This window comes from Nerophis ophidion, linkage group LG23, assembly GCF_033978795.1.
Source record: "Nerophis ophidion isolate RoL-2023_Sa linkage group LG23, RoL_Noph_v1.0, whole genome shotgun sequence".
Taxonomy (NCBI): Eukaryota; Metazoa; Chordata; class Actinopteri; order Syngnathiformes; family Syngnathidae; genus Nerophis; species Nerophis ophidion.
The window spans coordinates 13,119,125-13,141,622 of NC_084633.1; the positions used below are offsets into that span (position 1 = coordinate 13,119,125).

At 39.6% G+C, this 22,498-nt stretch overlaps 1 protein-coding gene across 4 annotated transcripts in view; it reads right to left on the reverse strand.

The window, feature by feature from the left end:
- The window catches only part of arhgap44a (Rho GTPase activating protein 44a), a 169,459-nt gene that overhangs the window by 59,949 nt on the left and 87,012 nt on the right, over nucleotides 1-22,498 (reverse strand). For 3 of the 4 annotated variants that reach the window (XM_061884906.1, XM_061884903.1, XM_061884905.1), the window contains exons 10-17: nucleotides 20,812-20,939; nucleotides 18,798-18,909; nucleotides 18,504-18,585; nucleotides 15,589-15,669; nucleotides 15,398-15,511; nucleotides 15,224-15,315; nucleotides 10,226-10,412; nucleotides 1,828-1,845 (exon numbers count right to left, since the gene is read on the reverse strand). In XM_061884906.1, the coding sequence (XP_061740890.1) occupies nucleotides 1,828-1,845; nucleotides 10,226-10,412; nucleotides 15,224-15,315; nucleotides 15,398-15,511; nucleotides 15,589-15,669; nucleotides 18,504-18,585; nucleotides 18,798-18,909; nucleotides 20,812-20,939 (814 nt within the window). The remainder of the gene's footprint in view (nucleotides 1-1,827; nucleotides 1,846-10,225; nucleotides 10,413-15,223; nucleotides 15,316-15,397; nucleotides 15,512-15,588; nucleotides 15,670-18,503; nucleotides 18,586-18,797; nucleotides 18,910-20,811; nucleotides 20,940-22,498) is intronic. The other variant, XM_061884904.1, reaches the window with a different exon arrangement.

The window sequence follows — 22,498 nt, forward strand, 5'->3', positions numbered from 1 at the left end:
TATATACATATGTACATACATACATACATACATGCATACATAAATATATATACATATGTACATACATACATACATACATATACATACATATGTACATACATACATACATACATATATATATATATACATATGTACATACATACATACATACATATATACAAATGTACATACATACATACATACATATATACAAATGTACATACATACATACATACATATATATATACATATGTACATACATACATACATATATATACATACATATATACAGTCGTGATCAGAAGTTTACATACACTTGTAAAGAACATAATGTCATGGCTGTCTTGAGTTTCCAATAACTTCAAGAACTCTTATTTTTTTGTGATAGAGTTATTGGAGCACACTTTGTTGGTCACAAAAGACATTCATGAAGTTTGGTTCTTTTATGAATTTATTATGGTTCCACTGAAAATGTGAGCAAATCTGCTGGGTCAAAAGTATACATACAGCAATGTTAATATTTGCTTACATGTCCCTTGGCAAGTTTCACTGCAATAAGGCGTTTTTGGTAGCCATCCACAAGCTTCTGGTTGAATTTTTGACCACTCCTCTTGACAAAATTGGTGCAGTTCAGCTAAATGTGTTGGTTTTCTGACGTGAACTTGTTTCTTCAGCATTGTCCACACGTTTAAGTCAGGACTTTGTTTCTTCTGACTACAAGTCTTTCCTCCAAAAGGACTTATCTTTGTCCATGTGACTTCAGATGAAACAAAAATTGAGCTGTTTGGCCACAATACCCAGCAGTATGTTTGGAGGAGAAAATGTGAGGCCTTTAATCCCAGGAACACCATTCCTACCGTCAAGCATGGTGGTGGTAGTATTATGCTCTGTGCCCGTTTTTCTGCCGATTGAACTGGTGCTTTGCAGAGTAAATGGGACAATGACAGAGGAGGATTACCTCTAAATTTTACAGGACAACCTAAAATCATCAGCCTGGAGGTTGGGTCTTGGGCGCAGTTGGCTGTTCCAACAGGACATTGACCCCAAACACACGTCAAAAGTGGTAAAGGAATGGCTGAATCAGGCTAGAATTAAGATTTTAGAATGCCCTTCCCAAAGTCCTCACTTAAACAAGTGGATAATGCTGAAGAAAACCAACACATTTACTGAACTGCACCAATTTTGTCAAGAGGAGTGGTCAAAAATTCAACCAGAAGCTTGAATGGCTACCAAAAGCACCTTATTGGAGTGAAACTTCCCAAGGGACATGTAAGCAAATATTAACATTGCTGTATGTATACTTTTGACCCAGCAGATTTGCTCACATTTTCAGTAGAACCATAATAAATTCATAAAAGAACCAAACTCTGCAACAATAAGAGTTGTAATAATCATTGGAAACTCAAGACAGCCATGACATTACGTTCTTTACAAGTTTTTGTAAAGTTTTGACCACGACTGTAGATATTCCGAGTGCGATGAGGTCACGTTATCGATGGGAAAATGCAGTTTTAGAAAATATGATTGGCCTGAGCGGCTAAGAAACAGCGCGAGTATCAAGCGGTAGAAAATGGATTAGAAAGGACAAATGAAAAAACAACAACAAATAAAAAAAATAAAAAAAATATTACAAAAATAAATAAATAAATATATATATATATATATATATTTAAAAATTTTTATTTTTTATTTTTTTGGTCTAATTGGGAATTTCCAGTGGGCCGGATTTTGGACGCTGGGGGGCCGGATCCAGCCTGCGGGCCGTAGTTTGGGGACCCCTGCTGTAAAAGATGGATGAGGATTCAGGAGAGGTGTGGGGAAGAGGCCATGATATATATGATACAATACCTTTGGATTTTCCTAATGCTGCGTTAGTACGGGGAAATAGAGGGAAAGAAAGGGGATATGAAGTCACTACAACAGTCAAGAATACATGCTCACCACATACAAACGACACGTGTGCATACTAGTGTTGTACCGATACCAATATTTTGGTACCGGTACCACTCAGACGATTTTTGCATGTTAGAAAGCAAAAAAAAAACTAAACTTTTGTCTTCTTATCTCTCATACGGACTGAGAATGATAGACATAATTCCCAGAAAGAGTACAGATCCCCATTAAGGGTCCGATTAAAACTAATTCAATTGATTTGTTTTGGTGTCTGCGGCCGTTTAAGTGGGTTACTTTTTTAATATGGAACAGGTTTGTCAAACTCATTGTCATTTTGCGGCGTAAATTGGCCGTGACAGCAACTTGAGGGTTCCAGGTTCGACCCCCGCTTCCGCCAACCGAGTCACTGCCGTTGTGTCCTTGGGCAAGACACTTTACCCACCTGCTCCCAGTGCCACCCACACTGGTTTAAATGTAACTTAGATATTGGGTTTCACTATGTAAAGCGCTTTGAGTCACTAGAGAAAAGCGCTATATAAATATAATTCACTGTTGTTGTGTCCTTAAGTTGAAGTTAAAGTACCCATGGTTGTCACACACAAACACTAAGTGTGGCAAAATTATTCTCTGCGTTTGACCCATTACCCTTGATCACCCCCTGGGAGGTGAGGGGAGCAGTGAGCAGCAGCAGTGGCCCCGCCCGGGAATAATTTTTGGTGATTTAACCCCCAATTCCAACCCTTGATGCTGAGTGCCAGGCAGGGAGGTAATGGCTCCCATTTTGATAGTCTTTGGTATGACTCGGCCGGGGTTTGAACTCATGACCCTACCGATCTCAGGGTGGACACTCTAACCACTAGTCCACTGAGCAGGTGTATAACATATAACGTAACTTGTATAACATGATTAATTTAATTAATTAATATAAATGTATAATGCAGGGGGCAGCATATCACCGCCCTAGTGGCTGCCAAGAGCTTTTTCAAAAATGGAAAACAATGGGGGAAAGAATATATTTGTTGTTTTAATCATGTTTCTGTCGTAGGACAAACATGACACAAATCTTCCTTATTGTTAAAAAAGCCCACTGTTCAATATGTTTCTGTTTAAGCTTCACTGATGACAGCATCGTTTTGTCCTATTTATTTCGGCGGTCCTTGAACTCATCGTAGTTTGTTTCTCCGCCGCTGCAACAGAAAGACGTATTTTATGCCACTCCCCTTTTGTCTAATTTTGTCCACCAAACATTTTATGCTGTGCGCGAATGCACAAAGGTGAGCTTTGTGGATGTTATTGACTTGCATGAAGTGCCAATAATCCATGCTAACATGCTATTTAGGCTAGCTGTGTGTACATATTGCATCATTATGCCTCGTTTGTAGGTATATTTGAGCTCATTTAATTTCCTTTACCTATCTCCTCTGTATTTAATTCATATTTAAATGTCTCATGACTGTATGTAATATTGGCTGCGTTTCTAATTCTGTGCCATGTTGTTCCAGACCACAGCAAACGTTACCCAGCTTGCAAAGATTGTTAATGAATCCATTAGAAGAAGACAGCCTGTCCTTTCCTTTAACTTGGGCACACACAACTATACCTTTGACAGTTTTCATTTCCAGGAGTTATTTCACTCTCTGAGACACTTACTTCATGTGTTTCCTTCATTATGAAATTTACGTTAAGGCTTTTAACTTTCTGTGGCCTCAGACATATTTGTTTTTGTTATTTTTGGTCCAATATGGCTCTTTCAACATGTTGGGTTGCCAACCCCTGGTGTAAGGAATGTCTGCAGGATATTACATAATTGTCCATGCATTTGATTATTTTTTTTGTACGTATCACTACATAAAAAAAGAAGATCTAGATCACATTTTTTTATGGCACAAAAAAAGTGGTACATGTTATTTTCGTGTGCAACATGCCAAAACGCCAAAGGTTGGACCATATGATGCCCTAATTGTGGAGGGAAATAAGTGTCTCCATGGTGACAGTGGATATACACACAAGATCCCCATTTAAATAGGGCGGTCTGCACCACTTTTGCACTTATCAAATATACATGCAGTCTTAGTAGATCAGGGTTTTTCAACCTTTTCCGAGCTGAGGCACATTTTTTTCATTGAAAATAAAAACATTTAAAAAAAATTAAACTCAGCAGCCGATATTGACGGTAAAAAGTCATTCTCGCAATTGTTGGATATGAATTCAAACCATAACCAAGCATGCATCACTATAGCTCTTGTCTCAAAGTAGGTGTACGCGCACCACCTGTCACATTACGCCGTGACTTATTTTGAGGTTTTTGGTGTTTTCCTGTGTGTAGTGTTTCAGTTCTTGTCTTGCGCTGCTATTTTGGTGTTGATTGTAACGTCATGGATGGGATGTACTTTGTGGACGCCGTCTGCTCCACACACTGTAAGTCTTTGCTGTCGTCCAGCATTCTGTTTTTGTTTACTTTGCAGCCAGTTCAGTTTTAGTTTAGTTTTGCATAGCCATCCCTAAGCTTCAATGCCTTTTGTTTATTTTTGGTTTAAGCATTAGAAACCTTTTTACCTGCACACTCCCTCCTGTTGTCGTCTACATATTGTGTTTACGACAAATCATGTTTCCGACATCTACAAAGCAATTAGCTACCTGCTGCCACCTACTGATATGGAAGAGTATTACATGGTTACTCTGCCGAATTTTAACCAGCACTGGCACTCAACAACGGCACAATATTTGCGGATTATAATTATTGGTTTGCAAAAAATATTTTTAACCCACTTAGGTGAAATTACATAATCTTCCATGGCACACCAGACTGTATTCCACAGTACACTAGTGCAGTGTTTTTCAACCTTTTTGGAGCCAAGGTACATTTTTGTTCATTGAAAAAATGCGGAGGCACACCACCAGCAGAAAACATTAAAAATGTAAACTGTGTAGTTGATATTGACAATAAAAAGTCATTGTTGCAATTTTAGGATATGAATTCAAACCATAACCAACAATGATGCATCACTATAGCTCTTGTCTCAAAGTAAGTGTCACAACCTGTCACATCACGTCGTGACTTATTTGAAGTTTTATGGCATTTTCCTGTGTGTAGTGTCTTGCGCTCCTATTTTGGTGGCGTTTCCTGTTTTGTTGTTTTTTTCCTGTAGCCGCTACATGTCTTCCTTTGAGCACTATTCCACACTCCTGCTTTGTTTTAGCAATCAAGACTATTTCAGTCGTGCGGACGCTATCTTTCTTTGTGTGGACATTGTGGATTGTCATGTTATATACGGGATTTACTTTGTGGACGCCATCAGCTCCACACGCTGTAAGTATTTGCTGTCGTCCCGCTTTCTGTTTTTGTTTTTACTTTGTAGCCAGTTCTGTTTTTGTTTTGTTTTCCAAAGCCATCCCTAAGCTTCAAAGCCTTTTTTAGGGCCACTCGCCTTTTGTTTATTTTTGGTTTAAGCATTAGATACGACGTTTACAAAGCAATTAGACACCTGCTGCCACCTACTGATATGGAAGAGAATTACATGGTTACTCTGCCGTTCTCTAACTAGCAGAGACTCAACAACGGCACAATATTTGCAGATTATAATTACTGGTTTGCAAAAAATATTTTTAACCCAATTAGGTGAAATTACATCATCTCCTACGCCACACCAGATTGTATTCCACGATACACTAGTGCAGTGTTTTTCAACCTTTTTGGAACCAAGGCACATTTTTGTTCATTGAAAAAATGCGGAGGCACACCACCAGCAGAAATTATTAAAAATGTAAACTGTGTAGTTTATATTGACAACAAAAAGTAAATGTTGCAATTTTAGGATATGAATTGAAACCATAACCAACCATGCATCACTATAGCTCTTGTCTCAAAGTAGGTGTACTGTCACAACCTGTCACATCACCCCCTAACTTATTTGGAGTTTTTTGGTGTTTTGCTGTGTGTATTGTTTTTTGCTTGTATTTTGGGTGTTTTTTCCTGTTTTGTTGGTATTTTTCTGTAGCAGTTTAATGTCTTCCTTTGAGTGCTGTTCCCCACTATTTAGTTGTGTGGACGCTATCCTCCTTTGTGTGGAAATTGTTGAATGTAATGTCATGTACGGGATGTACTTTGTGGATGCCGTCTGCTGCACACGCTGTAAGTCTTTGCTGTAGTCCAGCATTCTTTTTTCTGTGTACTTTGTAGTCAATTGCCATGTCATGTCATGTCATGTACGGCAGTGGTTGTCAACCTTTTTTCAGTAATGTACCCCCTGTGAAATTTTTTTTGATTCAAGTACCCCCTAATCAGAGCAAAGCATTTTTGGTTGAAAAAAAGAGATAAAGAAGTAAAATTCAGCACTATTTCATCAGTTTCTGATTTATTAAATTGTGCAACAGTGCAAAATATTGCTCATTTGTAGTGGTCTTTCTTGAACTATTTGGAAAAAAAGATTAAAAAATAACTAAAAACTTGTTGAAAAATAAACAAGTGATTCAATTTTAAAAAAAGATGTCTACACATAGAAGTAATCATCAACTTAAAGTGCCCTCTTTGGGGATTGCAATAGAGATCCATCTGGATTCATGAACTTAATTCTAAACATTCCTTCACAAAAAAATAAATCTTTAACATCAATATTTATGGAACATGTCCACAGAAAATCTAGCTGTCAACACTAAATATTGCATTGTTGCATTTTTTTTCACAGATTATGAACTTACATTCATATTTTGTTGAAGTTTTATTCAATAAATATATTTATAAAGGATTTTTTAATTGTTGCTATTTTTAGAATATTAAAAAAAAATCTCACGTACCCCATGGCATACATTCAAGTTCCCCTATTTGAGAACCACTGATGTCCGGGATGTACTTTGTGGACACCGTCTGCTCCACACGCTGTAAGTCTTTGCTGTGGTCCAGCATTCTGTTTTTTTGTTTACTTTGTAGCCAGTTCAGTTTTAGTTTTGTTTTCCATACCCATCCCTAAACTTCAATGCATTTTTTAGGGGCACTCGCCTTTTGTTTATTTTTGGTTTAAGCATTAGATACGGCGTTTATAACCAGCATAGACACTCAACAACGGCAACATTATTTGCGGTTCATAATTACTGGTTTGTGTAGTGGAATTTCTGACTTTTATACCATATTTTGTGTCTGTTGAAATCCTAAAAGAAAATCCGTCGAAAAGCTTTAAGTGGTCTACTGTTTTCTTTTTTCTATTCAGAACCAATGGATATGTGGGGTAAAGTTCAGTTTGTGGCCTTTCTGACCATTCTAAGAAATGTTATGACTGTTTGTTATGACTAAGAGATCCACAATTGTGTTGGAGCCAGCAGTTGCAAAACAACAAGACCTTGACACATGAGGAAAGCATAAAAAGCCAGTGGACCAATTTTTTGAGATGATTTGCACAAAATATTTTTAACCCAATTAAGTGAAATTACCTAATATCCCACGGCACACCAGACTGTATTTTACGGTACACTAGTGTGCCGCGGCACAGTGGTTAAAAAACGCTGTAGTAGATCACCCGCAACACGCCTACAAATAGTACACATCATTTTATAGTTTGCACACACTATGTAGCACTTAGTATTTGGTTGAGTCTTAGTAGATTAGGCCCTATGCTGTATGTGCATAGGAGTAGAACAGTTATACAGTGGGGCAAAAAAGTATTTAGTCAGCCACCGATTGTGCAAGTTCTCCCACTTAAAATGATGACAGAGGTCTGTAATTTTCATCATAGGTACACTTCAACTGTGAGAGACAGAATGTGAAAAAAAAGTCAAAAAATTCACATTTTAGGAATTTTTAAGAATTTATTTGTAAATTATGGTGGAAAATAAGTATTTGGTCAACCATTCAAAGCTCTCACTGATGGAAAGAGGTTTTGGCTTAAAATCTCACGATACATGGCCCCATTCATTCTTTCCTTAACACGGATAAATCGTCCTGTCCCCTTAGCAGAAAAACAGCCCCAAAGCATGATGTTTCCACCCCCATGCTTCACAGTAGGTTTGGTGTTCTTGGGATGCAACTCAGTAGTCTTCTTCCTCCAAACACGACGAGTTGAGTTTATACCAAAAAAGTTCTATTTTGGTTTCATCTGACCACATGACATTCTCCCCATCCTCTGCTGTATCATCCATGTATCCATTTTGGTATAAACTCAACTCGTCGTGTTTGGAGGAAGAAGAATACTGAGTTGCATCCCAAGAACACCACACCTACTGTGAGGCATGGGGGTGGAAACATCATGCTTTGGGGCTGTTTTTCTGCTAAGGGGACAGGACGATTGATCCGTGTTAAGGAAAGAATGAATGGGGCCATGTATCGTGAGATTTTAAGCCAAAACCTCCTTCCATCAGTGAGACCTCTGAATGGTTGACCAAATACTTATTTTCCACCATAATTTACAAATAAATTCTTTAAAATTCCTACAATGTGAATTCCTGGATTTTTTTTTCACATTCTGTCTCTCACAGTTGAAGTGTACCTATGATGAAAATTACAGACCTCTGTCATCATTTTAAGTGGGAGAACTTGCACAATCGCTGGCTGACTAAATACTTTTTTGCCTCACTGTATTTACAGTACTTTTAGCTAAACATTTTCGTTCAACATACTCCCACATTACAGGCAATCTGCATTATGGCTTTTTGCTCTGTTATAGACAGCGATTTTAAACTAGACAAACAAGTCAATGGCGTTTTAAAATCGTGTTTTTATCACCTTCGTCTTTTAGTAAAGGTTAAACCGTTTTTATCTTTTAACCTTTTTGAACAAGTCGTGCATGCTTTTATTTCAAGTGGCCTGGACTACTGCAATGCACTTTATGCTGGCATTAGCCAAAAAGCTCTCTCCCGGTTGCAGTTAGTCCAGAACGCGGCAGCACGACTTTTAACAGGGGCCAGGAAACGCCAGCATATAACCCCAATTCTTCAGAGTTTGCACTGGCTCCCTGTTCATTTTAGAATTGATTTTAAAACATTGCTGTTTGTTTTTAAATCTTTACATGGACTGGCACCTCAATATATCTCGGACCTCATCCAAATTTACATCCCTGCGCACGCTCTGAGGTCCGAGAACCAGTTCCAGCTCGTGGTGCCCAAGACCAGACTTAAGACCAGGGGAGACAGGGCCTTCTCTGTGGTCGGCCCTAAGCTCTGGAACACTCTGCCGCTCCATGTTCAAATTGCTTCCACAGTGGAGTGTTTTAAGTCTCGTCTTAAGACCCACTTTTATTATTTGGCTTTTAACACTACGTGAGTTGTGTGGTGCTCTGTTCTCTGTTGTCCTCTGTGTTTTTTTTTTATACACTTTGATTTCTATTTTACTGTTTTAATTGATTTTACCCTTTAAAATAGTTTTTAATCATATTGTTTTTATTGGTTTTATATTTATTTATTTTTTGTTTTTATTCAGTCATTGGTGGAGCATAATATATATATATATACTTGTTTTATTTTATTTTATTTATTTATTTTATTTTTTTTACAATTGTTTTAAACATGGCTGTGCAGCACTTTGGAAACGTTATTGTTGTTTAAATGTGCTATATAAATAAAGTGGATTGGATTGGATAAGATGCATGCTTAAAACCACAAATGCACTGACTCGCTTGTGTGCAAGTGTCGTGCTAATGCAGGCCCTATTAGGACGCCCATTGTCCCTTCCAAACACGCCACAAACAATAGCTCAGCTTGCAACTGCCCGCCTAGGAAATACCGCTAATGAGCTCGCATTCATTCAAGTCGACCTCTAATGCGGCTTCGACGCGTTCAATCTGCCGAGGAAGCCGCTGCCAATAACGCAGGACACCCCCCGGTAGACTGCGTTTCTGAACTAAACCTGTCCAAACGTGGCAGGGACACTAAGAAACCCGCAGTCTCTCTTCATTACTCAAAATAGACAAAAAGCATGTAATGGCCTGTGCAGATTGAGATAAATGCCTCTGAAAGCGGTAGATTTTTTTTTGGCGCACGGAAATTGGCTTCTAATTTTGCCACCAGCTGCATGAATGACTCTGGCCCCGGGTAAAGTGGCACATGACGCCAGACTGCCATGGAAGCGCCGGCTGTGGGAGGATGGGGAGAAATATTTAATGAGAAAAAGAGGCAACAAGCAGGCACCACCACAGGCTCTGTTACCATGGCGACAGTGTCATTCGTGCCTCATGTATTCCATTGAATTGTTGGACGGATGGGTCCTGGTAAAAAAAAAAAAAAAGGAGTGGATGTTTGTGTAACAGGTGATCTCAAAGGGATGCTGTATCGTGTGAGCGTCAAATGTGAGAGTGGGTTGTGGGCGGCTGGAGAAAAAAAACAAAAAAAAACGGCGAGAGAGCGAGAAGTAGGCAGAGTAAGTCATTACCCGTCCTTCTTGTAAAACTCCAGCATCATGTTGTCCGTGGCAACGCTGAGTGGGCGCCGGCTCTGGTCGTGGTGGTGCTGCTTGCGCTCCGACTGCTCCATGTCGGGGGAGGGCATGGAGCTGTAGTTGGAGTTGTGGTTGGTGTGGATGGGGCTGCCGTAGCTGCCGGTCAGGTTGAATTCAATCTCTGCAGAGGGTGGAGCAGATGTCAATCAGCGGAGATGTGAAGAAACGACCAAGAGAATATAATTGCAAGGGTGGAGGATCAATACAATGCACTGGAGCCTTATTAAGTACTTAAGAATACATATGAAACATTTAATAAATCTGCCTTCTTTACATTTTATTTTTGTATTCTATTTATATATATCTAGTACAGGGGTCACCAACCTTTTTGAAACCAAGAGCTACTTCTTGGGTACTGTTTAATGCAAAGGGCTACCAGTTTGATACACACTTTAAAAACATTGCCAGAAATAGCCAATTTGCTCAATTTACCTTTAATAAATAAATCTATGTATATATATATATAAAAAAATGGGTATTTCTGTCTGTCATTCCATCGTACATTTTTTTCCTTTTACGGAAGGTTTTTTGTAAAAAATAAATGTTAAAAAAAACACTTCATTGAACGGTTTAAAAGAGGAGAAAACAGGAAAAAAAATAAAATAATTTTTTTAAATTTCGACTCTTTAAAATTCAAAATTCAACCGAAAAAAAGAAGACAAAAACTACCTAATTCAAATCTTTTTGAAAAAACTAAAAAAAAAAGAATTTATGGAACATCATTAGTAATTTTTCCTGATTAAGATTAATTTTCAAATTTTGATGACATGGTTAAAATCCAATCTGCACTTTGTTAGAATATATAACAAATTGGACCAAGCTATATTTCTAACAAAGACAAATCATTATTTCTTCTACATTTTCCAGAACAAACATTTTTTAAAGAAATTCAAAAGACTTTGAAATAAGATTTAAATTTGATTCTAAAGATTTTCTAGATTTGCCAGAATAATGTTTTTGAATTTTAATCATAATAAGTTTGAAGAAATATTTCACAAATATTCTTCGTCGAAAAAACAGAAGCTAAAATGAAGAATTAAATTAAAATGTATTTATTATTCTTTACAATAAAAAAAATAAATGGATTTAAATTGTCAGGAAAGAAGAGGAAGGAATTTAAAAGGTAAAAAGGTATATGTGTTTAAAAATCCTAAAATCATTTTTAAGGTTGTATTTTTTCTCTAAAATTGTCTTTCTGAAAGTTTTAAGAAGTAAAAAAAATAAATTAATTTATTTAAACAAGTGAAGACCAAATCTTTAAAATATTTTCACATTCTATTTGAGTTTTGTCTCTCTTAGAATTAAAAATGTCGAGCAAAGCGAGACCAGCTTGCTAGTAAATAAATAAAATTTAAAAAATAGAGACAGCTCACTGGTAAGTGCTGCTATTTGAGCTACTTTTAGAACAGGCCAGCGGGCGACTCATCTGGTCCTGACGGGCTACCTGGTGCCCGCGGCCACCGCGTTGGTGACCCCTGATCTAGTATATGCTGTATGTTTTTTTTTTAATATATTATTTTTACTCATATATTATTTTATTTAAAAAAATTAACAATGTTTATTACAGTAGTTGCAATTTGCAGTAATGTCCAACTGCTCTCCATAATACAAACCCTAAAACCAGTGAAGGTGGCACGTTTTTTAAATCGTATATAAAAACAGAATACAATGATTTGCAAATCTTTTTCAACTTATATTCAATTGAATAGACTGAAAAGACAAGATATTTAATGTACGAACTGAGAAACTTAATTTTTTTTTTTGCAAATAAACATGAACTTAGAATTTAATGGCAGCAACATGTTGCAAAAAAGTTGGCACAGGGGCATTTTTACCACTGTGTTACATGGCCTTTCCTTTCAACAGCACTCAGTAAACGTTTGGGAACTGAGGAGACCATTTTTGAAGCTTTTCAGGTGGAATTCTTTCCCATTCTTGCTTGATGTACAGCTTAAGTTGTTCATTAGTCCGGGGTCTCCGTTGTGGTATTTTAGGCTTCATAATGCGCGACACATTTTCAGTACCCACACTCTTTTACTATGAAGCCCCACTGTTGCAACATGTGGCTTGGCATTGGCTTGCTGAAATAAGCAGGGGCGTCCATGATAAAGTTGCTTGGCATCATATGTTGTTCCAAAACCTGTATGTCCCCCTGTATGGTGCCTTCACAGATGTGTAAGTTACCCATGCCTTGGGCACTAATACACCCCCATACCATCACAGATGCTGGTTTTTGAACTTTGCGCCTATAACAATCCGGATGGTTCTTTTCCTCTTTGTTACAGGGGACAGGACGTCCACAGTTTCCAAAAACAATTTGAAATGTAGACTTGTCTGACCACAGAACACTTTTCCACTTTGCAACAGTCCATCTTAGATGAGCTCGGGCCCAGCAAAGTCGGCAGCGTTTCTGGGTGTTGTTGATAAAAAGTTTTGGCTTTGCATAGTACAGTTTTAAGTTGCACTTACAGATGTAGCGACAAATTGTAGTTACTGACAGCGGTTTTCTGAAGTGTTGCTAAGCAGACGTGGTGATATTCTTTACACACTGGTGTCTGTTATTGATGCAGTATTGCCTGAGGGATCCAAGGTCACGGGCATTCAATGTTGCGTCCAGTGATTTCTCCAGATTGTCTGACACTTTTAATGATATTACAGACCGTAGATGGTGAAATCCCAAAATTCTTTGTAATAGCTTGTTGAGAAATGCTGTTCTTCAACTGTTGTACAATTTGCTCACACATTTGTTCACAAAGTGGTGACCCTCGCCCCATCCTAGTTTGTGAATGACTGAGCATTTCATGGAAGCTGCTTTTATACCCAATTATGGCATCCACTTGTTCCCAATTAACCTGTTCACCTGTGGGATGTTCCAAATAAGTGTTTAATGAGCATTCCTCAACTTTCTTAATCTTTTTTGTCACATGTGCCAGCTTTTTTGAAACATGTTGCAGGCATCAAATTACAAATGAGCTAATATTTGCAAAAAATAAAGTTTTCTGGTTCGAACGTTAAATAACTTGTCTTTGCAGTCTATTGAATTGAATATAGGTTGAAAATAATTTGCAAATCATTGTATTCTGTTTTTATTTACCTTTTACACAATGTGACTACTTCACTGCTTTTGGGGTTTGTCCATCCAACTTGCATTGAACAAAGAGAGCAGAGTCTACCAATTACTTGTGTGTTAAACATATTCGGCCAATTAATCTGATATTGATTCCGATGTACTAAAAATTACTTGTTTTCAGAGGTGTGTAGAGTAGCCAGATATTGTACTAAAGTAAGAGTACTGTTACTTTAAAGATTTATTACTCAAGTAAAAGTAAGGAGTAGTCACCCAAATATTTACTTGAGTAAAAGTAAAAAGTATGTTGTGAAAAAACTACTCAAGTACTGAGTAACTGATGAGTAACCTGTTCGTTTAATGATGACGGCAACAAGTAATGCACAAAAACATAAAAATAGCAATGAACAAATTCAGAGCCAGGAATATCTCTTAAGCAACTAAAACAATAATATATATTAAATAATATATATTAGGTTTTACACTGTATTGAAAAAAAATTTGAAAATACATTTTACCTTTGCAACCTCATTATACTATTGGCTAAGTTTTATATTCATAAATGTAAGTTTTTCAATACCCGACCTGTTTTTTGTGCCTTTAAAAAAGATTTAGAACTCTACATTAAAACACTCTACCTCTAACAACAAAAAAGCTGTGAAAACGATGATGCTGTGTTCCAAATTTATGTTATTTACTGAGATTGAGTGAGCCTATGGCTTTGCACTTTGTTTATTTTATATATATATTTTTTTTATGCATTCTATTTTAGTTACTTTGAATTTACAACCCCCTGGCGCTGTTATGTATGGTTTTTATACAGTTTTTTACTGTTTTTGTACTTTTGATTATTTTCAACTGTTTGTAAATGTTGAAATTTATAAATTATATTTATAAAAATCCCTCCGGGTACTCCAGCTTCCTCCCACTTCCAAAGACATGCACCTGGGGATAGGTTGATTGGCAACATTAAATTGGCCCAAGTGTGTGAATGTGAGTGTGAATGTTGTCTGTCTATCTGTGTTGGCCCTGCGATGAGGGGGCGACTTGTCCAGGGTGTACCCTGCCTTCCGCCCGATTGTAGCTGAGATAGGCGCCAGCGCCCCCCGCGACCCCGAAAGCGGTAGAAAATGGATGGATGGAAAAAAAAAAATTGTGCAGTCAATCATGTGACCGCCTGGCTCTGTTTGATTGGTGAAACGGAGTCAAAGGTCACCAGTGACTGCATTTGATTGGTGAAACGGAGGCATGTGATGGATCCTACTTTGAAGGTCTGTCTGACGAAACAAAACAAACAAAGCGATAAATAAATTGATAAAAATCAGAAGCCAGTAGCGAGCTGAATGTAGATAAATGGAGCGAAGTAAATTGCGTGGCGCAGTGGGGAGAGTGGCCGTGCGCAACCCGAGCGTCCCTGGTTCAAATCCCACCTAGTACCAACCTCGTCACGTCCGTTGTGTCCTGAGCAAGACACTTCACCCTTGCTCCTGATGGGTGCTGGTTAGCGCCTTGCATGGCAGCTCCCTCCATCAGTGTGTGAATGTGTGTGTGAATGGGTAAATGTGGAAGTAGTGTCAAAGCGCTTTGAGTACCTTGAAGGTAGAAAAGCGCTATACAAGTACAACCCATTTATTTTATTAAGTAAAAGTAAAAGTACGTTGCATTAAAACTACTCGTAGAAGTACAATTTATCCCAAAAGTTACTCAAGTAGATGTAACGGAGTAAATGTAGCGCGTTACTACCCACCTCTGCCTGTTTTTGCATAGAGAAAAACATATTTGACGTATTGCTGCTTTATTCTTGTCATTGTCTTTATGATTTCAAACCCTTTAAACATATGAATGGATTCTTTGGATCTTCTCACCTCCAGGGAAGAACCAGTCAGCGTGTTGGATGATGGGCTCAACGATGCTGACAATCTGCAGAGACAGCGTGGTCATCATCTCTGTCATGTCTCTGCAAAGACGAAACCAACGGTCACAAAGTCTGACCGGCCACGTCCGAAAGCACGCAAATTAAAGTTGGGAAGGTCACATACGGCTCGGTGTGCGTCCAGAGTAAATTAGGGCCCAGGACGATGGCCATGTTACCCGGCGTCATCTTATTGGCGTCCTGATAGTCGCTCAGCTTGGCTAGGAATTTGATGAGATATCTGTTGCATTCAAGGACACGTGGACATTTAAAGGGTGTCACAGGAAGCACGAACGCATCTTATAGGAGACGACTGACCTGAAGTTGTTTAAGTTATCTGTAGGCAGTTTCTCACAGGCTGCCATTAATGCTTTGAGTCTCTTATCCATATCTTGAAGGCTGAGAGAAGAAGAGATTATACTTTGCTACATACTGAAAATCACTTCAGTCTCCTTAGACCAGGGGTGTCCAAAGTGCAGCCCGGGGGCCATTTGTGTCCCACATGTCATTTTTTAATGGCCCCACGGCACATTGTAAAAAATACTATTAAAAAACAAAACAAAACGTAAAAAGTGTTATAAAAGAGCCAACAGGTGAAATGTAACAAGAAAATGTTGCAATGTTGACTCTAATAACCCAAAGCTGCCATGCAGGCTGTTTCTTTCTTTAAAAAAATAATAATGAATCAAAATCAATGACATTATGAATTATTGGCCTATTCAGGGCTCCAAAAAGGTCAAATTAAATATTCCACTTTGGGATATTATTTGGGGAAAATGTTTCGTATTGGATCGGTTCGCAGCCGAGTGTGAAGCGACCGGAATGAGAATCAGCACCTCCAAGTCCGAGTCCAAGGTTCTCGCACGGAAAAGGGTGGAGTGCCATCTCCGGGTTGGGGAGGAGACACTGCCCCAAGTGGAGGAGTTCAAGTACCTAGGAGTCTTGTTCACGAGTGGGGGAAGAGTGGATCGTGAGATCGACAGGCGGATCGGTGCGGTGTCTTCAGTAATGCGGACGTTGTACCGATCCGTTGTGGTGAAGAAGGAGCTGAGCCGGAAGGCAAAGCTCTCAATTTACCGGTCGAGCTACGTTCCCATCCTCACCTATGGTCAAGAGCTTTGGGTCATGACCGAAAGGATAAGATCACGGGTACAAGCGGCCGAAATGAGTTTCCTCCGCCGTGTGGCGGGGCTCTCCCTTAGAGATAGGGTGAGAAGCTCTGCCATCCGGGAGGAACTCAAAGTAAAGCCGCTGCTCCTCCACATCGAGAGGAGCCAGATGAGGTGGTTCGGGCATCTGGTCAGGATGCCACCCGAACGCCTCCCTAGGGAGGTGATTAGGGCACGTCCAACCGGTAGGAGGCCACGGGGAAGACCCAGGACACGTTGGGAAGACTATGTCTCCCGGCTGGCCTGGGAACGCCTCGGGATCCCCCGAGAAGAGCTAGACGAAGTGGCTGGGGAGAGGGAAGTCTGGGCTTCCCTGCTTAGGCTGCTGCCCCCGCGACCCGACCTCGGATAAGCGGAAGATGATGGATGGATGGACGGGTTTCATATTTTGTGTTTGCCGTATAACAAAAGTAAGCTTTTTTTTTTTTTTTTAAAGGGCCTGAAATAAACAAACACAAAACTTAAACAACAATACAACTTATAATTGATGGATAGATCTGAAGTTGATCTCGAGATTATTGTGTTAAAAGTAAACAGTTAAATGAGTACGACCCTTTTGGATCCCCAATCATTTTTTGTGTGATTTGTTTTTAAATGTAATTTCTAAAAATAAATAAATAATGAATTAAAGTCAATGTTTTTATGAGTTATTGACCTTTTTAAAGTTCCAATTATTATATAATCTCAACCAAAAGCGCCTTATTGCAGTGAAACTTGCAATAAGGCGACACGTAACCAAATATCAACATTGCTGTATGTATACTTTTGACCCAGCAGATTTGCTCACATTTCCAGTAGACCCATAATAAATTCATAAAAGAACCAAACTTCGTGAATGTTTTTTGTGACCAACAAGTATGTGCTCCAATCACTCCATCACAAAAAAAATAAAAGTTGTAGAAATTATGAGAAACTCAAGACAGCCATGACATTACGTTCTATACAAGTGTATGTAAACTTTTGACCACGACTGTAGAAATGGGGTGTGGTGAAGCGGAGCCGACGGTCCGACAGAGCACTATGGTGCCTGGCCCAAGATGGCGGCGAGGAGGCGGAGAATGCGAGCGAGCGGCGAGGCGGGGCGTGCCGGGAGCAACGCCACATACGAGATCAGGTGTGTGCATCGCGGACCTGGACACGATTAACATACTTCCTCTCGATGTATAAAAGGGGAGAAGGAGGAGGGAACAAGGTTGTTGGTGATGGTGCGGAGAGAGAACAGCAGACAACAACGGAGACAGAGCGCAAGAGTCGGACGGAGGTATGCTTGCTGAAAAGCAGACGGCAGAGCGAACAGCAGAGGGAGACGCCGCGGAAGAGCGACCCGACCGCTGACAAGCTGGTTTTGAAAAATAAAGCAAGTCAAACCTGCTCAAAATTATGTCCTTCCTTGGTGGTCCATGGAACCCGCATGACGACGGCATGAGATCGTCACATTTGGCGCCCAACGTGGGACGATCTCATGCCATCGTCTTCCGGGTTCCATGGACCACCAAGGAAGGACATGATTTTAAGCAGGTTTGACTTGCTTTATTATTCAAAACCAGCTTGTCTGTGGTCGGGTCGCTCTTCCGCGGCATCTTCCGTCTCCCCCTGCTGCTCGCTCCGCCGTCTGCTTTTCAGCAGTCCGTACTGTACCTCCGTCCGACTCTTGCGCTCTGTCTCTGTTGTTGTCTGCTGTTCTCTCTACGCACCATCACCAACAACCTCTTTCTCTCCTGCTTCTCCCCTTTTATACATCGAGAGGAGGTATGTTCATCATGTCCAGGTGCGCGATCCACACACCTGATCTCGTTTGTGGCGTCGCTCCCGGCACGCCCTGCCTCGCCGCTCGCTCGCATTTTCCGCCTCCTCGCCGCCATCTGTCGGACCGTCGGCTCCGCCTCTCCACATGGGGATTAATAAAGTACTTCTGATTCTGATTCGTATTCTTATACTGACCTTATAAAATGAAAAGGATCATTATTATCTCAAAACAGCTTTTCTCTCATTAAGTTGAGCAAGTGCAACAAAGTGCCTACGAGAGATACATTTTTTTTTAAGTTATCGGAATCAGAGACTCACTTGGAGGCCTGAATCCACTCATCGTAAAGTTCCGTGGTCATCAGTGGCTCGGGGAGTTCCCGGAGGTAAGATTTGAGAGCCCCTGTGGGTGAGAGAAGTCGTAAAAGCTCTTGTGCAGCTGGCGCAGCTGACATACTCCAAATTCCTCCAAAACCACATTAGCTTCTCATTCATGTGTGACGTGCATGGACGGTGACATCGGAGCTTGTGTGGAGGCAATACTAAATTAACGGCCGTGCGCAGGTGGTGGTGTCGTTGCCATAGCGATCCGTGATCGATGTGGGCGTAGTTCACCTGCGATGGCGTGCGGGTCGGCGGAATACTCCTGCACATCCAGAACGCCGCAGTCCAGAGACGCTTTCAGCTTCTTCAGCTTGGAAGCTGACGGGGCCACTCTGAAGAGACCCTGTAATCCAAAAAAATCACTTTACTGTGTAAGAAGCCTAAACTTCCCCCCCCAAAAAATGATAAGACATTTTACATAATCTGTCATGTCTGTTCATGTTTTTGTTTAAATGTTATGTTTTGCTTAAGACTCCATTGTTTCTAGTTTTTGCACTTCCTTGTTTGTCTCATTACCATGCCAACTCATTAGTTTTCACCTTGTCCTCATGTCATTTCATTTAAGCCTGTCTGTTTCTGTTGTTCGTCCTGGCAACATCACCTCCTTCTAACGTCTACCACCTGCTACGCACCTTGCAATGATCGATGTCTCGTTCACAGTTCCATGTCAAGTAAGTTTTTGTTTATAGCTCATAGTTAATTACCTTTGTGCTAGTCTTTTGTTTCATAGCCCAGTTTTTGTACCGCCATTGTGCGCGCCTTTTGTTTGTTCCTGTTTTTAGTTATAGTGTAAATAAAAAATATGTACCTTCATTCATGCCTTGCTCGCGCCAACTTTCGTTTGCCTCGCAAAAAACAATCCACGTCCAAGTCCAAGTCTTGACATAATCCAAGTTTGACTTTTTAATGGTGTTATTCTAACAGTCAATGTGTCCCTAGAGCAGTGTTTCTCAAATAGTCGGTGGGAGCAAGCAGAGGAGATTTTCATTATTTGTGTCTACACTCTAGTATTCATGTTAGAACAATACAAAAGCCTGCATATAGTTGGAGCAGTGCTAAATTTAATTTGATACACGTAATGAGAAACTGGAAATATGTGATGCATCTAGTGTTGTCCCGGTACCAAAATGTATTTCGATACTTTTGAATAAAGAGGACCACAAAAAAATGGCATTATTGGCTTTATTTTAACAACAAATCTTACTGTACATTAAAGATATGTTTCTTATTGCAAGTTTGTCCTTAAATAAAATAATAAACATACAAGACAACTTGTCTTTTATTAGTAAGTAAACCAACAAAGGCTCCTTATTAGTCTGCTGACATATGCATATTGTGTCATTTTCCATTTTATTATTTTGTCAACATTATTAAAGACAAGCTGTAAAATTGAATTATTAATCTATTGTTCATTAACTGTTAATATCTGCTTACTTTCTCTTTTAAAATGTTTTAGCTACACTTCCATTAAAATGTAATAATCAGTTATTCTTCTGTTGTTTAGATACTTTACATTAGTTTTGGATGATACCACAAATTTAGTTATCAATCCGATACTTAGGATCATGCATTGGTCATATTCAAACTTTAGTGTATAACAGAAGGTATTGCACAACACTAAGAACCGTTTGTAATATTGTAAACTAGTGTTGTCCCGATACCAATATTTTGGGACCGGTACTAAAATTATTTCGATACTTTTCTAAATAAAAGGGACCACCAAAAATTGCATTATTGGCTTAATTTTAACAACACATCATAGGGTACATTAAACATTTGTTCCGAATGCAAGTTTGTCCTTCAATAAAATAGTGATAACACATACAACAGTGGTCCCCAACCTTTTTGTATCCGCGGACCGGTCAAAGCTTAATAATTTAAAAAGGATTCTCCCAGGGGGGCAGGGAGAATCCTTTTTTTAATTTTTTATTATTTTTTTCTTTGTCATGAAAAAGGGACGTTTTTGTCATGAAAAAGGGAGGTTTTTGTGGTCGGTGCACTAATTGTAAGTGTATATTGTGTTTTTTATGTTGATTTAATAAAAAAATAAAAAAAATAAAAAATGTTTTTTTTGCAGTACATTCAATTGAATATAAGTTGAATTGGACTTGCAAATTATTGAATTCTGTTTTTATTTACCATTAACACAACATTCTTCACTGGTATTGGGGTTTGTAGTTAACTCACTTCCATCTAACAACATCACAAAAACATGCTCAGAAAAATGAACATTGTTGTTATCTACCTCCTCTTGCATGCCACACTCCAGCAGCATGGTGACACAGGCTTCAATGGGGAAGGCGATCTCTCTCCCGCTAATGTTCAAGTGTTCCTCGAGAGACTTGCCGAACGATGGCTTCTCCACCCACGCCTCTGCAATGCAGAACCGTAACAATGCTCTTCATTTTGTTACATCATTATTTAGACAGTAGGACTGTATTTTTTTCTTCTACCCCTAGCAAGTTAGAGCTTAGAGGCCTACTGAAACCCACTACTACCGACCACACAGTCTGATAGTTTATACATCAATGATGAAATAATAACATTGCAACACATGCCAATACGGCCTTTTTAGTTTACGAAATTGCAATTTTAAATTTCCCGCTGAGTTTCTTGTTGAAAACGTCGCGGAATGATGGCGCGTGTTTGTGAAGTCTCGGGTTGTAGCGGACATATTAGCCCAGCACCACTTACAGCTAAAAGTCGTCTTTTGTCATCGCATAATCAAACAGTAATTTGGACGTCTGTGTTGCTGAATCTTTTGCAATTTGTTCAATTAATAATGGAGACGTCAAAGAAGAATGCTGTTGGTGGAAAGCGGTGGATTGCAGCTGCCTTTAGCAACCGAAACACAGCCGGTGCTTCTATGTTTGTTGTGAAGCTTTAACACAAAGCGGTCATGCGAACATGTTTCTCTACATCATGGGTGTCAAACTCTGGCCCCCGTGTAATTTTAGGGCTATATAAGTAAACATTGATTGATTGATTGATTTGGCCCTTGAGGTAATATCAAATTAAAATCAGAGCTGGCCCGCCGGTACTACACAGGGGCGGTGCCGCTCTAACAACGCATTTGCCAACCCTCACGATTTACCCGAGAGACTCCCGAATTTCACTGCCCCTCCCGAAAATCTCCCGGGGCAACGATTCTTCCGAATTTCTCCCAATTTCCACCGGGACAACAATATTGGGGGCGTGCCTCGAAGGCACTGCCTTTAACGTCCTCTACAACCTGTCGTCACGTCCGCTTTTCCGCCATACAAACAACGCGCCGGCCCAGTCACATAATATCTGCGGCTGTAACGCACACGAATGAATGCATGCATACTTGGTCAACAGCCATACAGGTCACACTGAGAGTGGCCGTATAAACGACTTTAACACTGTTACAAATGTGCGCCACACTGTGAAGCCACACCAAACAAGAATGACAAACACGTTTCGGGAGAACATCTGCAACGTAACACACGTAATACCCAGAACTCCTTGCAGCACTAACTCTTCCTGGACACCACAATATACACCCCCGTTACCACCAAACCCGCCCCCCCCCCAATTTTTATTTCAATTTTATTTTATATGCCATTAATATTTTTTAATTATTTTTGAAAGGTTGATTGGCAACACTAAATTGGCCCTAGTGTGTGAATGTGAGTGTGAATGTTGTCTGTCTATCTGTGTTGGCCCTGTGATGAGTTGGCGACTTGTCCAGGGTGTACCCTGCCTTCCGCCCGAATGCAGCTGAGGTTGGCTGCAGCGACCCCAGAAGGGACAAGCGGTAGAAAATTGATTGATGGATAATTTGAAACTCGACTTTGCATGTCACTATAAATTTATATAAGCCTTGCTTGTTCAATATTCAATACAAAACTTGTTTGGATCCCTCTTAAAAGGTTAATTTGTTCAACCTTGGCCGGCGGCTTTGTTCCGTT